Source organism: Phalacrocorax carbo (genome assembly GCF_963921805.1).
Source record: "Phalacrocorax carbo chromosome W unlocalized genomic scaffold, bPhaCar2.1 SUPER_W_unloc_8, whole genome shotgun sequence".
In the NCBI taxonomy this organism is placed as follows: domain Eukaryota; kingdom Metazoa; phylum Chordata; class Aves; order Suliformes; family Phalacrocoracidae; genus Phalacrocorax; species Phalacrocorax carbo.
The window spans coordinates 381,036-403,749 of NW_026990259.1; the positions used below are offsets into that span (position 1 = coordinate 381,036).

Consider the following 22,714-nt stretch of genomic DNA (forward strand, 5'->3'; position numbering starts at 1 on the left):
ATCTGATAAAGCATTTTGATGATAGGGGGATGTTGAAGAAGATGAAGCTATTCCAGATAGCGAACAGGACATAAGACCTCGTTTTCATCGTTCACGGACGGTAGCTCAGCAACATGAAGAAGATGGTATTGAAGATGATGATGATGACAACGATGATCTTGATGATGATGATACTATTTCTGACTGGAATTTAAGTATGTCAAAGTAATGTGTAAAATGTTTTAAAATATAGCTATAGCTACTTGCATAATACAAGAACCACAGTAAAAAGAGGGGTTTGTGTATATTGAGGCATTGCTTTTGAATAGGAAAAGAACTATCTGCTGATATAATTGGTGGTTGGGGCAAAGTGGGGAGTCTTTCAGGTGATGTTTTGGCTATGTAACTGTATTGACAAAAGCTAGCCATCTGTAAGCTTATTTCTTATTTCGAATATGGCTGGTAGAGCTGCAAACACCTACTGGATGCAATTCAACAGAAACTTTGGATTTTGAGTTTTCATTCTACAAGATAATACAAATCATGAATCACCTGTTTATTAAAAAAAACAACAAACAAAAAAGTCTTACACATTGTTCTTCGCTTGAAGAAGCTTAATAATGCTTTCTTTTACTTCAGTCTTTCCTCTAAATCTGGATTGTGTGTTTGATTTCCCCTCCCCCCCTCCATTTGAACATGCTACTACTAAGAGCCACTACCAGTAGTTCAGATGTAGTACAGCAGTACAGATGAATGTACCTTGAAGCTTATGGATCAAAGAACTTTGAGACATATCTAAACTTTTAAAATGACTATTAGTATTTTAGAAGAAAATAAGCACAAGTATGCTTGCTTTTGTAAAGTATCTTTTTTATAGTTTTAAATTCATAATGCTGTTCTTGTAGTCGTGACTGTGTGTAGAGATTGCAGAATTAAATACAATTTTTCTGAAAAACATAGCTGAAATTACGTAGGGCACCCTGTGGTCCACTGTTTCAGTTAAGATGGTGAGGAAGCTAAAGCTGACTAGGAAAGAGAACAGAACAGAACAGTTAAGAAATCTGTTTTGATGTATGTCATCTGGACTTGAGAGAATTTGGATTATCTGAAATTCAGAATTGTGTGCCCTATTTCTTATCCAGTGTTATATATTTGACTTCCAATTTGAACAGAGGAAACTAGCACAGCCTGACAATTAGCAGCATTGCTTACTAATGAGACCTGGTAATTAAATATGGGAGCCTGCCTCTTTTTCCTCTAGTAGAAAACTGAAATAGTCTTAGCTGAAAGCAGCAGGTGCTGGTCTTGGGGAGTCTGTGCTGTTTATTATTGCTTTGCAGTAGAGATCTGCTCTGAGTTGAGGGCTCATGTTTTGTTTTATTCAAACCTGTTGGACATCATCTAGGAGAAGAGCAGAAAAAGTTTTGTATTTATCTATTCTAGTAGTTGCTACCTCCCAGCTGAAAAATCTGTGTCCTGTTTGGGCCCACTAGCAGTTTAGGTCCAGTTTAGGATTTTTGCATGTTACATTTGCTATGTATATTTTGCCTGATTACCTGTCTTGTATATATTTTTGTCCCAGTTGGATCATTTCTGACAGATTAAGAAGAAACTGAGATCATAATAAGCAAAAAAAAGTGCAGTATAAATTCTGTAATATGAGAGTTCTTTATAAATCCATCTTAGTATTATTTTTCTAGACATGACAACACCACAGCAGAAAACCAGAGTAAGGATTTATGAATCATGTTTTGAAGTTGTTCTTTTATGAGCTTTTGTGCACTTATGAGATTAAAAGCTTCAAAACTAATTTTGAGGTGGTATTCTTTGTATTGGTGCATCACAGAATTAGGAGTAAGAGAGTAAGATATAAAAGCTCAGAGCAGAGGCCAGCGAATTTCTTTCAGTCTCTAGAGATTGCTGATTTTGCCTTTTTGAGACATGGGTCATGTTTGACCATGGTCGTCTTAATCAATTCCTAATATTTTTAGGCTATTTCTCCTTAGTTTCTCCAGTATGTTACATTCATGTCACCTTCCCTGTTCTGTAGTGTTACACCATCCTGAAATTATGTAGTGTGTATAATGTTGCAGTATAATGGTGGTGTTCCTGTCAGTGAGTGTTTTAATATCCCCCGTGTACAAGTCCTTTTGGTGGCTATAAAAATGCCACAAAACTGGCTTTCTAAGAGCTGCGGCTTTGTACCAGAGCACAACAGACCCCTGTGTATTGTGATGAAATGGAAATATCTTTCCTCCTAATGCCCTGGCAGCTCAAAGTTAAAATGAGTATTATACTGTCTAACTACAACTGCTTGTATAATAAGCAGAGATTAACACTGTTTAATCCCCCTCAGGGAAATGTTCTGCTGCTGCTCTAGATGTCCTGGCTAATGTATTTCGTGATGAACTTCTGCCACACATCTTGCCCCTTTTAAAGGAATTGCTCTTCCATTCTGAATGGATAGTTAAAGAATCTGGTATCCTTGTTCTTGGAGCAATTGCTGAAGGTAAGGCAGCAGTGCATATCAGGTTGAATTTTTGATTGGTTCTAAAGCAGCTCTCTGATTCCTTCTAGGTGAATTTACTTGTGCAAACAAGTATATGTCCTTAGCTGATTTGGTTTTAGTGATTAATCTCTACATCTACTAATTGGTTTAATTTTTCATTTTCAAATCTATGCATGTTTTGGAGGCTAAATAACTTGGATAATTTCTTTTATTCCTTCCTTTCTTAACTCTGCAGCATATATTTATTGGTCTCTTATGAAGTACTACCTTGATTTGATACAAGAGGAATTTGAGCCTTACATTTCATTCAGTGTTTTCAGAAATGGAGAAGACTGGTCCTGTAACTTCAGTGCCCTGAGCTGCTTTTTGTGGATGGTTCTCTGATTTAAATGTGATGACTTCTATTTCTTTGTATTTACTCACAACCTTGGCTTTTTGCCTGTATTTCCAGCATCTTGGTCCATTTTGCAAACTGAAGGAATATGTTTGGGGCCATGCCTGGATTATCTATCTTTTCCTACAGTGCCTAGTAAACATTTTCTTTGTTGCTAGAAAACTTTTTTGTTTTCAAGTCAAGCAAGGTAAAAGTTAGTACTTCTGGCAAATCTCAGTGTATTACTGCCCTTGCTGACTTGAAGTGTGTAGCTTTTATTGCTGGTCAATATTTGTATGATATTAGGAGAAAACAAGAAGAAAATTAAATTTCTTAAGGAATCCTTTTTAATGATATGATGACTTGTTATCAAGGCCTAATCTTTCTCTGTTTGTTGTCTTGGTCACTCTGAGTAGACTGGCATAAGACTTCCAAGCTTTATAAATGTGCTGGTTTTGGCTGAGATAGCACAGTAGCTAGTATGGAGCTATGTTTTGGATTTCTGCTGAAAACAGTCTTGATAACACAGCGATGTTTTCATTATTGCTGAGCAGTGCTTACACAGTCAAGGACTTTTCTGCTTCTCACATCACCCCACCACCAAGTGGGCTGGGGGTGCACAAGAAGCTGGGAGGGGACACAGCTGGGACAGCTGACCCCAACTGACCCAAGGGATATTCCATACCACATGATGTCATGCTCAGCATATAGATCTGGGGGAAGAAGAAGGAAGGGGGGGACGCATGTTCAGTGCTGGCGTTTGTCTTCCCAAGTAACCGTTACACGTGATGGAGCCCTGCTTTCCTGGAGATGGCTGAACACCTGCCTGCCCATGGGAAGGAATGTCATTCCTTGTTTTGCTTTGCTTCTGCACGCAGCTTTTGCTTTCCCTATTAAACTGTCTTTATCTCAACCCACAAGTTTTCTCACTATTCTGATTCTCTCCTCCATCCTACCAGGGGGAAGTGAGCGAGTGGGTGTGTGGGGCTTAGTTGCCAGCTGGGGTGAAACGATGACAATAAACTAGTTTTATTTGAATGTTCTTGCTATACTCCCTTTAATAAAGCAGAACTTCTAGGGATTGGGGAAGCACTGAAGTAGAAACATAGTTGAAATTAATGTAAATTTGATTGGGGATTTTAATTATTGTTTATGGTGAGGTTTCTTTTTAGGACTTAAATTAGGTAGGCTTCATTTGTGTATTGTTAAAATGTATTACTTACATGATAGAGGATGAAAATATGTCCCTTCTAGGAAATAACAAATAGTTCTATTACTTTTTCTAATTCTTGTACCGTAATAGCTATATTTTTCCTTCTAGGCTGCATGCAGGGTATGATTCCATATCTTCCTGAGCTGATCCCTCACCTTATTCAGTGCCTCTCTAACAAAAAGGCTCTTGTGCGCTCCATTACATGCTGGACTCTTAGTCGCTATGCACACTGGGTAGTTAGTCAGCCCCCAGACACACACTTGAAGCCGTTAATGACCGAATTGCTAAAGCGTATTCTGGATAGCAACAAAAGAGTACAAGAAGCTGCTTGCAGGTAAGCCAAAGCTTAAAAAAAAACACCATCCATGACGCTGCTTTTTCATGGGAAACTGTTTTAATGCCTTTATCAATTAATGTATGATTCCATTTCTAGCTCTTAATGTCTTTTATTTTTTCCTTTTAAATTGGAGTAGGTCCAGCTTCTTCTGAAGTAGCCACAAATTACTCAGAGTTGTAATAAAATTAAGAAGTTAATTTGTATTTAACTTGTCCAGTTTGTTTTCAGAGTATATGAATCACCAAACAAAACAATCTATTGCAATAAAAGAAATTATCTGTATGTGACACCTGTTTATTTTGATTGTTTGAAGTTTCACTGACCAGAAATATGGCTTTTATAGGCCTATGAATAAGGTCAATACTGATGACAAATGAAAGCTATCCTATCTTTGCATTAGTGATGATGTTTATATTTAGCTCAGGATTACCAAAACATTTGGGTTACAGTTATTTCAAGGGATACTTTCTTTCCTTTGAAAGGAGATCCTTGGAGGTAAGGTTCCCTTCTTCCCTTTGTCTGATGATATTAAAAATTAATGGAATGGATACACCTCTTGTGCAGGAAGCTCAGCAAATAAAGCTTTTATGTGTCAGTTTGTGTGGGGCAAGAGTGTACACAGCAGACTACCAAGAAAGCTTCTTCATAAAGCAGAATTAGATCTGTAATATGCATACATAACAGATTTTACAGGAATATTTGTAAATTTTGCTCATCACAATGTAAGAGCTGAGTTTAGATTGAGTTTATCTCAGTAATACCATTTTTAAAACATAGCTTGGATGAATTTGAGGACTAAATACAGTTTTATGTTTAAACAGAAATGGGTAGTGTGGGGCATTTTGGGGTGGTCTTGTTTTGTTTTTTTCCAATATACTGACTGACCTGTTTGGGGTGGGTTTTTTGTTGTTCAGTGCCTTTGCTACTCTAGAAGAGGAGGCTTGTACAGAGCTTGTTCCTTATCTTGCATATATACTTGACACTTTGGTCTTCGCATTTAGTAAATACCAGCATAAAAACCTGCTCATTCTTTATGATGCTATAGGAACTCTAGCAGATTCTGTAGGACATCATCTAAATAAACCAGTGAGTATACCTTATGTTCTGTAGAAGTACTTGTCATATGTATTGAAATACTGGTTCGGTGGTTTTTGTAGTGTGCTTTACGTGTTATAAAACAGAAATGCTGACCTTTCTGTGTAGGCTTCAATAATAATAAATATTTACATGTAAAATATATAGACTGCATGTAATTTTCCCACTACACAAGTATTCCCCATTTTGAATAAACAATTGTGTATGTGGTGGCTTGTGAAATGTGCTTCTCATTATCATTACTTATTTTTATCTCATTCTCAGAATTTTTCAGCTCAGAGGAGATACATATATCAATATAGATATGAAATGGGACTTTAGATAAATTGGTGGAATGTGTGTGCTAATTTCTAATGACTAATTTATTTTTTTTAACTGCTTTCAGTATAGCTAAGCTACTTACTCTGTGTCTTTCCAGTGTATTGGAGCACATCATCATTAGAAATTGCTTTATCAGAGAGTAAGCCAGATGTGCATTTCATATATAAAAACACAGAATCATTTGGACAAAGCATAGATAACACATAGGCAAATATAGTGGGTTTCTTGTAGTGTACATATGTTCATTAATAGGATATGTGTGCATCGTGCATCTTATGGCTATTGAAATTTGCTTTATTTATCTATAGTGCTTCACATGACATAGACACACTAGAATAAAAGTTTGGGGCGTTGCCATAGCATTTTACTTGCTGTCCAAGACTCCACACCATCAAAGGATATCTTTTTCTATCTCTCTCTGGCCCTGGCCAGCTTGACATTTGACAGCACCAGGAGGAAGCTGAATGGGAGCTCCTGGTGATGGTGGGACTTTCTTCAGTCACTTAGAATATTGTATCTTTGGACATAGCATTAGCTGGCAGCATCTGTTGGCTCTTTGGATGCTTTCTGGGAGCAACAGTGCTACAGGGATGCCTTGCTTAATGTCCTTGTGACAGCAGTGGCAGGGAAGATGTAACATCTTTATACAGAATTGGTAAGTGCGCCCTGCTGGAGGGATAGAAAATTATTTTCTTCATGGCTTGAGGTAGAGGTTTCAGGAACTTGGGGGGATAGGGTTGTAGCATCAGGGTAGTGGGAGATGTGCAGCCAGATTGCATTGCTGGTAGAAACATTTTCTGTAGGCCCTGGAGCAATCCTATAGAATTGTAACAACCCAGACAACTATTAAAAGTTGCTAGAATGAAGCCAAACCTGGAGGAAAAGATTCATTCTGCAAAGGTACTTAAATGCCTCAGCAAAAAAATTTTAAGACATAAATTGTAAAATCTAGTATTAAACTACTTCTACATATTGCAACAATGAATTGTGAGTGAATACTGAAAAAGTAGAATATATAAATTCTTAATATATCAATTTTCTAGCTTTGAAATAAACTAGTATGCGATGAAGTGTTTCAGTAGCTGATGCATTTTCATCCTAAACAGGAATATATTCAGATGCTAATGCCTCCATTAATCCAGAAGTGGAACATGTTGAAGGATGAAGATAAAGATCTCTTCCCTTTATTAGAGGTAAATGTTAAAATTTGAATATGTTACTAAAGATGCTCCTACTAGGAAGCATGACTATAAAAGCTGACAGTGCTAGGTATTTCCTATTATGGAGAAAATAATATGACTGTAGTGAGAAAATATTGTGACTGAGGAAATGTCATTAGGTTTAGCAGAAATCTTTTAGATTTTTTTTTCTACCATTCTTGAGTATTTTCTTTTGGGATTCTTTTTTTCTTTTTTTTAATTGTTCCATCCCCCTGTTCTTGTCTTCTCTCTCTACTTGCTCTCCCTTCATTCCTCTATTAAAACTATTATCAGACAGGCTGAAGGTATGAACCAGACCACGTAGTCTATTCTCTCCACTTTCCAAGTGTGAAGCAGGAAAACACTTCTAGAGAAATGAATTTCATAATGCTTGTATGTGGTCAAGATACTGAAGTTTAGTGTAAGTGCTAGCTGAATTATAGTAACTCTTCATATGAACTTTCTTGGCCACTTCTAAGATGCTGCTGCTTCTAAGAAATTTTTTCAGCTGACATATGTAGGAGAGAGTAACAATTAGCTGACAGTTGCCTTGGCTCAGCTAATTGGTACCAGCTTTCTAGGTTGTTTTTACTTAATCAGTTACTTCTGGGTTATACTTTAAATGCTTTTAATTTACCTCTCCCAAGTAAAAGGCACTTTGGGGAGGTGAGGAAAGTGAGAGAGAGAGCGTGAGTGCATGTGACTCACTCTCTCACTCTCTCACTCTCTCACTCTCTCACTCTCTCACTCTCTCACTCTCTCACTCTCTCACTCTCTCACTCTCTCACTCTCTCACTCTCTCACTCTCTCACTCTCTCACTCTCTCACTCTCTCACTCTCTCACTCTCTCACTCTCTCACTCTCTCACTCTCTCACTCTCTCACTCTCTCACTCTCTCACTCTCTCACTCTCTCTGCTTTTTGTTTGTTTGTTTGTTTTATTTTTATTTTATTCCAGTGCCTGTCATCAGTTGCTACTGCCTTGCAATCTGGCTTTCTTCCATACTGTGAACCTGTGTACCAGCGTTGTGTAAATCTGGTGCAGAAGACTCTTGCACAAGCCATGGTAATTTTCTATTGCTATTCCAATGTTTTCAGAATATATCCTTAAACCAATGTATAAACTATGTAAAGTTATGGGTTTGCAGAGAGATTTGTAGTATTAACCATTTAATATTTAAATGAAGCTGCAGTTCTGAAACTAATTTTTTGTTTGGTTTTATGCATACCCCTGAGAAAATCTAATATTTATTTTGAAAGTGCATACTTATTTGTTGCAGTTGCACAATGCTCAGCCAGACCAATATGAGGCTCCAGATAAAGATTTCATGATTGTGGCTCTTGATTTACTCAGTGGTTTAGCTGAAGGACTTGGAGGCAACATTGAACAGCTAGTGGCTCACAGCAATATCCTGACACTAATGTACCAATGCATGCAGGTGAGATGAGTAACCTGTTTAATCCTGTATTGGGTCTGGTTGGGATGGAGTTGACTTTCCCCATAGCAGCCCTCATAGTGCTGTGCTTTGTATTGGTAGCTAGAAAGGTGTTGATAACACACCAGTGTTTTGGATACTGGGAGAAGTGCTCCCACAGCATCAAGGCTGTCTCTCCAACCCTCCTGCCACAAAGGCCAGTAGGCGGGGGGTGGGTAAGAGGTTGGGAGGGGACAGAGCCAGGACAGCTGACCCAAACTGACCAAAGGGGTATTCCATACCATCATGCTCAGCCATAAAAGCTAAGGGGGGCGGGCATTTGTTATTAAGGTGTTTGACTTCTGGAGCAACCTCTACACATACCGAGGCTCTGCTTCCCAGGAAGTGGCTGGATGTCGCCTGCTGATGGGAAGTAGAGAATAAATAATTTTGTTTTCCTTTGCTTCTACACGCAGCCTTTGCTTTTCTTTACTAAACTGCCTTTATCTTGACCCACGAGTTTTTTAATCTTATTTTCTCTCCCCCCACACCCCTTGCTGAGGAAGGGGGTGATAGAGTAGCTTGGTGGACACCTGGCATCCAGCCAAGATCAACTTGCCACAAATCCAAGGATTTTTTTGTTCTTAAGAGAATCGGAAACACTTCTAGAATTGTCAGGGTTTTTTTCTTCCTCTCTTTAGGATAAAATGCCTGAGGTACGGCAGAGTTCTTTTGCATTGTTAGGTGATCTGACAAAGGCGTGTTTTCAGCATGTTAAGCCTTGCATCGGTATGTTTCTTTTACATATTAAATAATTAACACGTTTTACAAACTGATAAGAGATTGGTTTAGGCATTGTTAAATTCTATTTTCTGTGACTGCTTTGTCATGGTGTTGTAAGGTTTCATTTTCCTGTATCAGCAAGGGTCTGTAGTCTTTTCTCCTTTGAACTGTGTGTTTAAGACATGTTCTTTTTGCAGACAGTGCAAAAGTTCATTTTGCTGCTTCATTTTTATAAAGTATTATGCTTCCTGTTGTGCTGGAATACAGTAAAACAGATGTACTTAGACTTCAATTAGAACAGTTGCTTTCTCTGATAAATTCTTGAATTTGTAGCTTTATTTTTTGTTCTACTAGAATCTGTTGTTTACATATAACTTATATATATTGAAATTGGAAAACTTGTTTAGAGGGTAGGTTTTGGGTGGTGTGGTTTGGTTTTGTTTTTAATTTCAGTAGGGAAGTAGCCTTAGTTATACACTTCCATGATATTCACTGTCTCTTCCCTCAGGTACTTGAGATACACTTAACTTGACAAATGAACGTGCCTGGATAGGCTTGGAATCTAAAATTTATTTGGCAGATGTTATAATCTAACTTTGTGACTAATATTTTATTAAAATTTAATCAAGGCTGTGATTTGCCTTCTAGGCTTTATTGTTGGCTGTTTGGGGGGGGGGGGTTGTTTGGATTTTTTAGCACAGCTGAATACATAGCTATCTAGGTGTGTGTTTTCTTTCCCATCCCTGGAAAGGGGAGAAAAAAGGTTTCTAGAGTTACATAAAGGTAAAGCCTATTAGAAATATTTTTAAATCATAGTTTGAAAAGATTTGCATTGATCTGCTTAGGTTGTAAAGTCCAGGATAATCTGATATATAGCAGGAATACAGCTCTCGTTAATTCAGGTGTAATGTTTTACAATAATTTAAATATGCTTACACAATTTTTTTGAAAACTCACCACCACCACCACCCCCTTGTGATCTTACAGTAATGGAAGAAGATGGTTGTATTGTGCAATGAGATTTTAAAATGTTGTTCTTTCTAGCTGATTTCATGCCTGTTTTGGGAACCAACCTAAACCCTGAATTCATTTCTGTGTGTAACAATGCCACCTGGGCAATTGGAGAAATCTCCATCCAGATGGGTAAAACTTTTAAATTTTATGTGGTTGGTTGGTTGGTTTGTTTGCTTGCTTTTGTTTTTTGTTTTGGTGGTTTTGGTTCTTTTGTGGTTTGTTTTTGTTTTTAAATCTTTGCACATTTAGAATGGTTTGTCTGGGGTTGGGGTGTGGTTTTGGTGGTTCTTGGGGGGGGGGGTTGTTTGGGTTTTTTTAGTGATACTTTCATGTTAAAATTTAAACTAAATTTTATATTGTCCTTGACAGTAAGTTCAATGTACCAGTTCTAAATAGATTATGTATATTAATGGTAACTTTCTTCTGAGTGTTTCTTTTTGGCTGTTTCAGGTATAGAGATGCAGCCTTATATTCCAATGGTGTTGCACCAGCTTGTAGAAATAATTAACAGACCCAACACACCAAAGACATTGTTAGAAAACACAGGTACCCAAAACCAACCATTCATGGTGAAGGGAATTAGAGGGTTTTTTTTAATAATGATTTACAAAATTACATAGAACTTATTTTATTGCTATGTATTTGGCTTTTATAAGCACACACAACTGTTTTGCAGAAGCTCTTACAAGTCTGTCTTGCAGCAAAACATCTATCATATATCTAGATTAGTAAAGTTATTGCTTTCTCACCTTTATAACATTTTATATTTATCATCTATTTTAAGTATTCTTCTGGCTTTGTTTATGTATACAATATGACAAATGTATGCAGTAACACTTAAAGACTTAATGGCTTTACAGGGATTTTAATATATGCATGTCCTTACATGTGTACTGTGTGTGTATATATGTATCTCTAGTGTTTGAAACAAATGTAACTGGCATATATAAAACAAATAATGAACTCTTATAAATTGAAAGAAATTCACTTTTTTTTGAGATAAATTTGTATTAATATGCTAAAAAATCTAGATCTGTGATGGCAGTTTTACCACAGCATAACTAAAATTACATATAACTTCTATTACCTGGTCACTTAATAACAAATTTCTGAAAAGTCATCTAACAGTGGCATGCACGTTTCTATGTTCTGGCCAGCAGCTTTGCCTTCCAAATTGGGAGCAGTCCCAATGCCATATTGAAATTGAATTCTTGAGGCTTGTTTCTTTCACATTTATAGAGGGCATGTTCTGGTATGAAGAGCACCTTCCATGCTTCAGCAAAATTTTATTACTAATTTAACAGGGTTCTGGTTTACTATTTTACTAATTGAGAATCTTTTGACTTTTTTCTGTTTGAAAACTGTCTTGTAAGAAAAATTATAGTTTAGTTATTATACCTGACATAATTGAAAATGATGCAAATTCAGTGCTACAGTTACTTTTTTTTTTGAGCAAGTATGAGATAAATTGGAGATATATTTTTAATGCATATTTTTCCTCCAGTATTCTCTCCACCCCACCCCCTCATTTAATATGGAAGGTGAACTTTAAGGAAAAATTGCCTAGCTGTTTGGCATATTATAGGTACTGCTTTTTGAAAAAGTATTTTTGGAGCAAATAACTGCTTGTTATGAAATACACCATGGAATAGTATAGCAATACAAATTTTCTTTTCCCCCTGCCCCAACCCCCTTCATCTGCACTGATGGATGTGTAATACCTGGAACTGAGAAGCATCCAGTACTTAAATGCTTGCTTCCATCACAGCTAGAGAATTTTTTGAAGCATCCAAACACTGACCTTTTTTTTTTGTATCTTAATAGTTACTTTAAATGTGGATGAATAACTGCAAACAAATGTTGAGTGTGCTGTACTTAAAATAAGTTTGTTGTGGGATATTGTGCTGCATGCCATTGGTATGTGCAAGAGCATTACTGCTTTTTGCTTTAGGTTGTTATGTAATTAGCTGTGAAAACACTTCTCCTGTGGTACAAGGAGTACAAGAGGGTACAAGACCACCTTAAGTAAAAGTAGTTGCATAGAAAATAACGAGTACATGCCAAAAAGTTAAGCTTTGACAGAAGTTACTATGCCTTGTACAGACTGTAACTGTATTTTCATTTGAAAGTAGCACTTGAAATGCAGTTTTATAAGTTAGATCTGCTGAAAATTTGAGATGCTGCATATTGAAATTGAGTAATGTCTTGGCAAAATAGTATGTTACCTGTGAGCCGTAGCTTTCATGGAATGAGTATGTTTCAAACTGCTAGTATATCCTACACTAAACTTTTATTGGAGAAAGCATCATCTGCTTGATTGCATGTTTCATGAAGCTGTTCACAAATGCCTGTTAGTGTTGCATAGTATGTCCCTTGAACATAGGTTTCCTTTATCTGTTTCATATAGACCCACTGGATTTCAGCAATATTCACATATTTTGCTTCAAGTAATCCTGATATGTTATTCCCCACCTTTTCCTTTTTCTAAAGATTAATCTTTCCTGAGTTGAGTAAACACCATTAAAACACACTTGCATTATGATATTTTCTTCAGTCTGTCCCTCAGAACAAAGGACTACACTGCCTAATAGTAACCCAAAGAAGCGAGTTTGCTTTTCATATGTCCTTATGTTTTTGTATCAGAAGTCAGATTCTTATACAACTTTTATGAAGAAACCTTTTCTGAACAGGAGAAATATTGCAATTAAATAATTAATTTTCTGTAGTCAGTTGCTGTGAGTTAGCAACCACTTTAAATTCTCTACAAGATTATGAAGAAAACAAATATTTGGTGCTCTCTGAGAAGTGTTTATCTTGTGGTCTATCCAATAAATGCTATGTATTTATTAATGTATTTTTACTGATAGATAGTAAGCCTATTAAAATCCTGCATTCAAAATATTGAAAAAAATAAAATGTTTAGAACTACTCGATACTAAAACTGAAAATGGTTAATTCCTTTCTGTCAAGAGTATCCATAATAGTACTTTTTAATAAAAACTTTGAAGTGTATGGTAGGTAAATTTACTGTAAGAGATGATTCTGAAGAGGGCAGAATGACTGCTTACATCAGAAAGCCTTTGGATTTTAAATTGTGTTTTTCGGTGTTCTCTCATTTTCTTCATATATGTTGCTGCCTCTTATTTAGGGGGTGGTAATAAACAGCACTGGTGAAATCTTATGTTTACTATCATACACAGATTCTGTTGGCTTCTGTTTCTGAGTTATTTGTTGTTTTTTCTTTATTTTTTTCTCCTTCCCCCTCATTTGCTCATGTCTTGGTTGGCGTTTGGTGGTGTATAACCGTGATTGCGTTACCTTAGCAATAACAATTGGTCGTCTTGGTTACGTTTGTCCTCAAGAGGTGGCCCCCATGCTACAGCAGTTTATAAGACCCTGGTGTGTATTATTCAATCTTTTGTTTTAATTCTTGTTTTAATTCTTGTTTTAATTCTTGTTTTAATTCTTGTTTTAATTCTTGTTTTAATTCTTGTTTTAATTCTTGTTTTAATTCTTGTTTTAATTCTTGTTTTAATTCTTGTTTTAATTCTTGTTTTAATTCTTGTTTTAATTCTTGTTTTAATTCTTGTTTTAATTCTTGTTTTAATTCTCTCCCCCCCTTTCACTGGTTACAAAATCTCAATCCTTAATCATTGCCAACCATGTGACTAATCTTGTCTTATCAGGTTTGTGAGCTTTTAGTAGCACCATCGTTTATTCTTTATGTTGTGGCTAACGACTAATTTATGCATGGGATAAGATTGTCACATGCTTGCGTGTTAAAGCTTGACTACAAAAGAGCATTTTGAAATCCACCAGAATGATGATACAATGCATGTGAATTCTGTAAAATTTAAACTGCATTACTTTACTTAAAATTCAGTCTGAAGCTTGAATTGCTGTAAGAAATATGTTTCTAGACTTATGTTATGTATAAAATAGCTTGCTTGCTATAAAAGTTAAATAACTGTTCTGTAAGTGGTATCTGACATAATTCATACTGTCGTAGTGTTATATGTTCTGCTTCTAACAATGATAGTTTCTATAAATATTTCATATACATGTTTCTTTTGTATTTAATGGAATACAGGTCACACTTTCTAACTGTATATAGTGCAACAGGAAATCAGGATTCCGGAGATAATGCCTAATGGGAATATACTTATAAAAACTGTTTGCAACAAGTATCTTTCTAAGCATTTAAAATAGTGTTTCATATAATCTTATCAGTGTGACTTATTCCATCAAATACTGTCATCTAGTTCTGACTTGATTGAATGAAAAAGTAATAGAATCAGCTAAGTTTTGCTCTCCAACTTACTAGGTGCACCTCTCTGCGAAACATAAGAGACAATGAGGAAAAGGATTCAGCGTTCCGTGGCATATGTACCATGATCTCTGTCAATCCCAGTGGAGTAGTCCAAGTAAGATACATAAATAGATCTTAACTTTTTTTTTCTTTCCTCGTGAAATTTAGTGAAAGCTGTATATGGAGCATGAAAAAGTTTAGCTTGATGTTGATTCCCTGTAGTACATGCTGTAGCTGTTTTTTTGATGGTAAGGAGGCCAAAATGTTTATATTTCAAATGATACATATCATGATACTTCAAGATTTCTGCTTCAGTAATTATCACTTATGAAAAGGAAAGGACAGTATTGTTAAATTCATTTTTTTTGTCTCTTACATACAAAGAATATGTAAATAATGAACTTTGATTAACTGTGTTTTGATACTTCTGTCAGTCTTTTATGTTGAGGACATATATGAAAATACAAGGCAAAACCTGACATACTAAAACCTATTTTTCAGACGCAATCTAGGCTCTTAAAAAAAGAGACAGAACAAAATCAATAACAACTCCTTCATTCTTAAAACTTCTGTAGGGAAGATTCTGTTTCAGCTTTGGATATATTGCTTAAATAGTCATTATGACAAGGAAGATGCATCTCTCTAAAATAAATGGTACATCTCAAGAATAGAATATCGCTTGCTCTTTAGTGTCTGCAGCTCCAAAGTAAAGCTGTACCAATGTAATATTTTCGAAGATTAAAATGAAGGTGAATTTTCCTCTCCTCTGCCTGGAATCCTTCACCCTGAAACACAAGAATTGAGCCTCTATCTTGTTTTGAATTTTTCAGTTCGTTTCACTTATCCCTTGTTCTGTACTTAACATTTCCCTCTTCTGCTGTCCATTTGTTCTTTCACACAGCTTAAAGGGAGGGAGTAATTAAGGACTCTTCATTATCCCAGCTCTCCTCCTATGTAGTTGTTATACTCAGTTCCTATCCAAAACCATATGCATTATCAACTTAATTATTAAGACTGATGTTTTAATGGTGTAGGAGGTAATGCATGACAGCAGATGAACTAAATGTAGGGATTTTGGGGTGGCCTTAGTTTTGAACCTGTATGATAAACACTCTGCATATCCCAGAAACAACTTCTGGCTCTGCTTAAAGAAATACAGCAGCTTTTTTTCCCCAACTGGAAATATGTGAGAGTGAGTTGCGAGTGTGGTCTTGAGTTTGTCAATTGTTATTAAGATGATTGGTTCTCAAACTCAATATGTGTACTGAAAGAATTAGACAAGTGTGGTGTGGGAGGGGAGGGGGGGTGTGTGTGTGTGTGTGTGTTGTTTTTTTGGTTTGGGTTTGTTTTTGTTTTTTTTTTTAACTGTGGCTTTATTTAATCAAAAACCTGATTAAACAAAGCTATTCCTACACTCGGCTATTTCTATTTCCATACACTTAAGCATACAATAACTTACCATTATTGTCTTAATTAACGGGAAAATAAAGACATAAAACCGAAAGCAGTTGTGAATTAGGATCAAATACCCTGCATAATTCATAGAACAAACATCAAGTATTGTTTTCAGACCTATAAATTGAGGCTTCTAACCTATGTGATTGTTTAATCTTATAGGACTTCATTTTTTTTTGTGATGCTGTTGCGTCCTGGATTAGCCCAAAAGATGATCTCAGAGACATGTTCTGTAAGGTAATGTTTCTAGTATGACAGTATATCTGAACTGTGGTTGGTTTGGATCCTCTGTTTCTTTCTTGCTTTCTGTTTCTGCTATTAGCACTTACTGTGTGTGTGGTCATGAAGGCTTTCTTGCAAAGTCATAAACTTTCAGACAAAACATAGAAATCTGAAGTTCATTTACCTATATCTTCTTACATGCTTTCAGGTTATTCCAAAATTCTTTTTAACAGTCTTGAAAGGCTTACTTGAGATCTTGCTCCTTGAGGATGATTATCCTTTCAAGTTTTTCATAATGTCCAGCCTACTACGTTTTGACTGCATTTGGGATAACAGGTGTTTGTTTGGGTTTTTTATACCACATATAAGACTTTTTTTTCCTGTGTGTGGTGTTTTTTTTTCTTTTCTAGAAAATGAGAGCTGTGTGGTTCAAGACTGACTCCTCTCACACACACACTTTTTTTGGAGAAATATCTAGAAAATTGCAAATGAAAAGTCTTCCAGTGGTATTCTGATCTTGCTTTGGCTGAAAATAAGTTTTTGGGGTTGCTTAATCCTCCTCAGAATTCCTCTTGGATAAGCAAGTCTTCAAGAAACTAATGTACAGTGATAGCCAAGAATGCATCCCTAGACAAAGTGTCAATAGAATTTAAGCAAAAGGACTGTTTACCTTGTGTAAAATAAACAAAACAAAAAAAACAACCCCACCCAGAAAGTAATATATTGTGTTTTGGCCCTGGTGTCTTAGGTTGAAAAAACAGAACAAGATATACTTATTTCAGTTTCATAAACAGATGCCATTACTGTTCAGTAGTGTGGCTCCCCTTGTATGCTGTGAAATCTCTGTTTTTAGGGAGGATGTATGTCAGAAGTTAATGGTCCTCTTAGAAATATGCTCTGTTTTAGCTTTAAGTACATACTTGGATCATGGGTCAGTATTGACACTTTTTTCTTCATGTAATGCCACATGTGAACATCAGAACAGAATCTAGAACTTTTTAATCCCATCTTAAGGAGCAAAGACAAAAATCTCGCTGTCCTAGTTAGGAAACCATTTATCTGAGAGGCTTCAAAGGAACATCAGGGTCAGGAAATGCATGGCTGTGAGTATCAGCTGAAGGAAATGGTAAATACAAGCTTAAAAGAAAGTCTAGGATGCTGTCTGTGATGATTGTCCAAAGCAATTTCAGTACATGTTTCTGTTCTGGTCCTTCAGTATTCAATACTTGCTTCAATAAGCTACACTCATCTTTTTTTCAGATTATTTCCAGGATATCTATGTGGGATCCAATGCATTCAAACTAAAGACAATGTTTCTTGGTCACTTGGCATAAGGATGTCCTTGCTTTTTAAAATGTACCCTTTTGTGCTTTTTGCCATGCAAGAAAGGAGACAAAGCTTTCTTCAAGTGATAGCATGCACTTTTTTTACATTACTTCCTCATTGGAGTGAGTTTTTATGCTAGCCGAATACATGATTACTGTAGTCCAGTAACATGTTTTTCCAACAATAATTGTGCCTTTTAAGAACAATGGAAAAAACACTTTTTGTAGTCCCATGAGGTCTTTCTCTTGCTAGTGGGCTGTCCAGTGTTTGTTTTTTGGGGTGGGTGGGTTGGTTGATTTATTGCTTTTGGAGCACTAGAGCTGAGAGAAAATACCCATTCCAAGAGCACGGGTAGATGAGCTGCCAGTGAGATCTGATACATACACTAAGAATTGTATCATGTTTTATAAAAGCAAGATATCTGAAGACTGTAGCTGAAGCTCACTTGCTGTACTGGAAGATTATTTTTAAAAAGTGTTCCTTTTGTTGCACCTGAACATTCTTAGATTTTTTTCAGCAGTTTCTTGGCAGCTGGCTAATCAGACTCCTTGGGTTCGGAAAGAGAGGTGAATCTGCCTGTGGAAGCAGTAAATTAACTGGTGACACTAATGTTGTTATTGCTACATGCTGTTTAAGAACAGCTCTGCTTGAGAAAGTTGTGTTGAGGGTGAACTCAATACCATGAGCTTTAACCTTGACATTGCCTTTTTTGTGAGGATGTTTTCATGACAGACAGTTCCAGGATTCAGTATCCTTGAGTTTAAAAAAGAAAAACAAACCAAAACTTTAGAGGCTGTCTGCATTATTTTTTATTAGGAAGAGCCATTTCATCTGCTTTTCTTTTGTATGTCTGCCTTTTAACCTGCTGTTTTCAAGCTAAAATACTACAGACGTTTTTGACAGCATCATTCAAAATTTTTTTTGCAGTCTTCAGTTAATTTATTACATTGGAGGGTCCAGACTGAAACCTGTAGGTTGTTTTGGTGATTTTTTTTTTTTAAATTTTTTTTCATCCTTCCCCTCCTATGCTGGCTTTTGACTGCTGTGGATCCCTGTTCTTTCAAAACACAAAAGACTTTAAAAGCTTCCTTTTTAGATTAATAGTTGTCTACATGTTCCATGGAAAAAACACATCCTTCAGGATGCTTTTGTATTTGTGCCAGAAATTGACAGGCATTCATTCTGTCAAATGTTGGCTGTGGTTCTGGTTCAACTTTCCTCCCAGAACATAGTATACCTTTAAAAGAAAAATAAACATGAATGCAGTAATCTTAACATATAAACTGTGTCAACTGACAAAATGTTTAGCATTCTGAAATGGCCTAACTCTAGGTTGTAAGTCACCATAGTCATTAAAAATACATACACACATGGATGTATATTTATATAGAATAGAATATATATTTTATACTAATTTGGTGTGTAGCTGTATTCTATATGTCACCCTTAACTGAAATGTTATGGGTTTTTTTCTTTTAAGACAGACATTACTAGGCTTCCTTTGTTTCTTAGTAACATTAAATTGGGGAATTCAAATGGACGGATGCACAATCCAGCAGTTTGTGGCTTACTGCATATGTTGTTAGTAAATAATGATCGTGTATCTACTGTTTAATGATTAATAATTATCTTGACTTCTCCTCCCCCCATTTGTAGATTCTTCATGGATTTAAGAATCAAGTTGGGGATGAGAATTGGAGGCGTTTCTCTGACCAGTTTCCTCTTCCCTTAAAAGAGCGCCTTGCAGCTTACTACGGAGTTTAACCTTATGCACTGTAGCTGCAGTCCCATAATTGGAGGTAAGCACACAAATCTTCCTTGCTAAACAGAGCTGTATAACAGCCTTACTCCCTGTTTACATTATATGAAACATAATTAGTTCATTAGACTAAAATCTTTCAGATATGCTGGAACAGATATATTTCCTTCCTATAAGAAGGGGGGGGAAAAAAGCATATTGTACCTAAATGGTGGTAGCTGTAGCAAAAGCATTTGTCCAACTCTTTTATTTTTACAGAGAGAAAGAGTGTACAATACGCACAGTAGCGTATCAAGATAAGGTTGGAAGTGTAGAAGTGTTCAGAAGTGCCTGTTCAGGTTTAATAAGCAAAATCCTCAAGCCGTCTTACTAAAGTTACAGGCTCCCTTATGTCTTATGAATTAGTAGATGGAAGATGTGGTCTAAGCAGGAATACTTCCCTAGGATAGGAAAGCAAGTTTGTTAAGACACTTTAGCCATGAGAACTCGAATATATTCATAACCACATACTTAGACGATCTTTGCACTGAATAAAGGATGTTATGCTAATCTGTAACTCTATTGACTGTTGAGCTTGATGTTTTGGGGAGGCTGATGTGTTTATTATTGCCATGTTCCACTTTATGCACCAATTCAGAATTGTTACAGTTCTGTCTGGGGAATGATTCAACTTCAACAAAGGGCAGTGATTGTGCATTCTAGAATACTTGTACTATTATACCACCTTGCTTTGTATGCTGTTTTGTGCGCACTGTATAAAGCAAAGTTCCTGTGTGTAAAGTACTGTGATACTGTGAAGAAATTATTATGCTACCCAAAAAAGAGGGCAAATTAAATTTAATCATTCAATCTTTATATAAATTTGATACTTGCTCTAGAATTTTTGTACTGAAATTATGGGAGTGAATCATGCAATTCTGTTTTATTGTTGAATGGACAACTTCTAAAAAGTCAGCCTAAGATTTGTCAGTCAGTGACGTAAGAAATTGTTTTAATTACATTTGATCTGAACAATGGATTAAAAATAAACCAATTTCAAACATTTACATATTTATAAATGAGGGGATTTTAGTTCTGAAATAAGTGGGAGGTTTTTATCCTAATGAAGAAGAATCCAAAGTGGTAAAATTGTCAATTATTCTCAGTTTGTACTGAGGAGACGCTATGGCTATCTTGTTTAATCCACCTAAAAGTTAAATTGTTAGGTCAGTAGAAGGTATGTTTAATATTATTTCTCCATGTCATAACTACCTCATAACCTTGTATGAAAAAGGCAAAAGCTTGTTCGAATATATGACTGCTTTTATCTTAAATATAAGCTTAGCCACAATAGTGGAACTGTCAGTGTAGCTTTAAATAAACAGACCTAAAAGGGAAAATCTAGGCATAAATTCATTTTGAAGTTAAAGGTTGGCACCTACCGCTTTAAAAAAAGGCAAAAAAGTTCTCTGTTTACGTACTGATCTGTCAGTTAAGGTTCAAGATAAGATTTAACTAATACCTCTGTCTTTTCTTTTACAGGTCCCTCAGTCTGGGAGACTATGAGGGAGCCTCTGCACCCAGGGAAAATGTTACCCTTTACGGGGGGAAGGGTAAACCAGTAGGGAATACAGTACAATCCCAACCCTACTGGGGAGGGGTGGGAGGGAGGTGTTGCTGTCACTGTATTAAGTCGATGTTGGGAAATGTTTTAACATCTGGAGCTTTTGTGGGTAGAAATCTGTCTCCTGTTACAGCTCTGCACTGGATGTGAAGAAGAAGAAGAAAAAAATATTAATAAAAGAGCACATTCTGGACTATTGTGGGGAATTGTACCAAAATAAGATCCGTATAATTGAACCATAGGGATACATGAAGAAGAAAACTATTTTGCACACAATAAAGGAAACCTAAGAATGGGGGTCACAAACAGTAAAATGCTTTCTCTTTTTTTCTTTTATGTTTAAGTAACGGTTTTCTACATTTTTTTCATCCTGTTTGATGGGTTTCCTAGGTAATTTGCATGTTAATGAATAACTGAACAAATTAAGTTAGTACAGTTAAAATGCAGCTTGTGTCTGTATTAGGAGCAGGCACTTGCAGTGTACAATATAGAAACCCTGTTGTAAATTAATAAAGGTTAACTTGAACAAAATGAAGCAACCTGCAAGCTGCCAAGAGTCACTCCTTTTATTTTTGGGGTAAGGGGAGAGACACTTCAAAGGAAAGATTGACATATTAATTTTTACATTTTTTAAAAAAATTAAAGTAGTGGATATGATTTGGTTATCATACTTCATTAGATTTAATTTCTAGAGTAAGGCATTATTCTTAACGTGCAGTTTAGGGTTCAGGCATGAATTCTGGCTCATAGTGATCAGAAGTCATTTAAATTAGTGGAAAAGTAGCATGCTTTTGCATCACATAGAGTGAAATTGGTATATATTTACCTATGTTGCGCCAGTCTTGTGTTGCAGTTTACCAATTCAATATAGCCCTGCATTTAAAATTCCTTTCTTAGATTCTGTGGATCTTATTTTTATTAAGAATATAGATATAAAGTGCTGTAGTTAACAATTAGGCCTTGAAATACCTTTTTAGCATCTGTTAAGATTCAGATTGATATTGTATTGTGTGTAACCTGCACAATGTGGAAAGCTGATATAACTGCAAAATATTTGCCTCTGTGCTGTCAGTGTAATGTGCTTTCTGCACGGTTATATATTAGTGATTTTTAGCAGAATCTCTAAAAATTAGTTACGTGGTAAACCCATTAAAGGCTGCATAAGTGTTAGCACATAAAGACAATTGTAGAAGTTAATTACATGATTGCTATATTTGTGTTTATTCCCACTCAATGTATTACCTTTTATGCTTTCTTTTTGTTCACAGCATGATCTTAGAGATGTTTAAATTATTGGATGAAATGCAGGGTATCTAAAATGTATCTGCGCATGTTGGTGGCCCTTTGATGTAGTTAAATGCACATGGGTGCAAGTTTAAAGCTACAGAGTGAAAGTTGATTTGGATCATCTTCATTTGTTTAGCTTTTCTGTTGATGTTTTGGTTTGGGTGTTTTTGTTTGTGTTTTTTTCCTTTCTCTACTTACATGTATTCCTGTGAATAAATCCTTAAGTTAACCCTTTACTTTTCTTTCCATGTGTATTTTCTTATGTACTGTGAATGTGAAATCCTAACTGGTACACTTGATCCTTCTGTTCATCTGAAAGTGGCAAGTCTTTATTAATTTAGACTGCCTAAAGAGTAGCCCATGATGATAAAGGAAAATGGAGAGATTTTTAACTCTGCTGGTCAGAGGTGAAGCCGCACCTTTCCATTTTCAAGTGCTGCATAATTAACCTGCAAGACAAAACTAAGCCATAACGGCCTTTTTATAGATTTAGTTTCTCACCTTTGCATTGCCAAA

At 35.9% G+C, this 22,714-nt stretch overlaps 1 protein-coding gene across 3 annotated transcripts in view; it reads left to right on the plus strand.

The window, feature by feature from the left end:
• Positions 1-22,434, plus strand: part of LOC135310909 (transportin-1-like) — an 87,885-nt gene extending 65,451 nt beyond the window's left edge. For 2 of the 3 annotated variants that reach the window (XM_064440033.1, XM_064440032.1), the window contains exons 11-25: positions 26-194; positions 2,336-2,488; positions 4,183-4,408; positions 5,326-5,497; positions 6,934-7,020; positions 7,984-8,091; positions 8,306-8,464; positions 9,142-9,229; positions 10,268-10,366; positions 10,688-10,783; positions 13,561-13,636; positions 14,562-14,661; positions 16,164-16,238; positions 19,206-19,348; positions 20,830-22,434. In XM_064440033.1, the coding sequence (XP_064296103.1) occupies positions 26-194; positions 2,336-2,488; positions 4,183-4,408; positions 5,326-5,497; positions 6,934-7,020; positions 7,984-8,091; positions 8,306-8,464; positions 9,142-9,229; positions 10,268-10,366; positions 10,688-10,783; positions 13,561-13,636; positions 14,562-14,661; positions 16,164-16,238; positions 19,206-19,313 (1,716 nt within the window). In that variant the 3' untranslated portion in view covers positions 19,314-19,348; positions 20,830-22,434. Of the gene's footprint in view, positions 1-25; positions 195-2,335; positions 2,489-4,182; positions 4,409-5,325; positions 5,498-6,933; positions 7,021-7,983; positions 8,092-8,305; positions 8,465-9,141; positions 9,230-10,267; positions 10,367-10,687; positions 10,784-13,560; positions 13,637-14,561; positions 14,662-16,163; positions 16,239-19,205; positions 19,349-20,829 lie in introns of those variants that run through there. The other variant, XR_010370853.1, reaches the window with a different exon arrangement.
• The last annotated feature ends 280 nt before the right edge of the window (positions 22,435-22,714 follow it).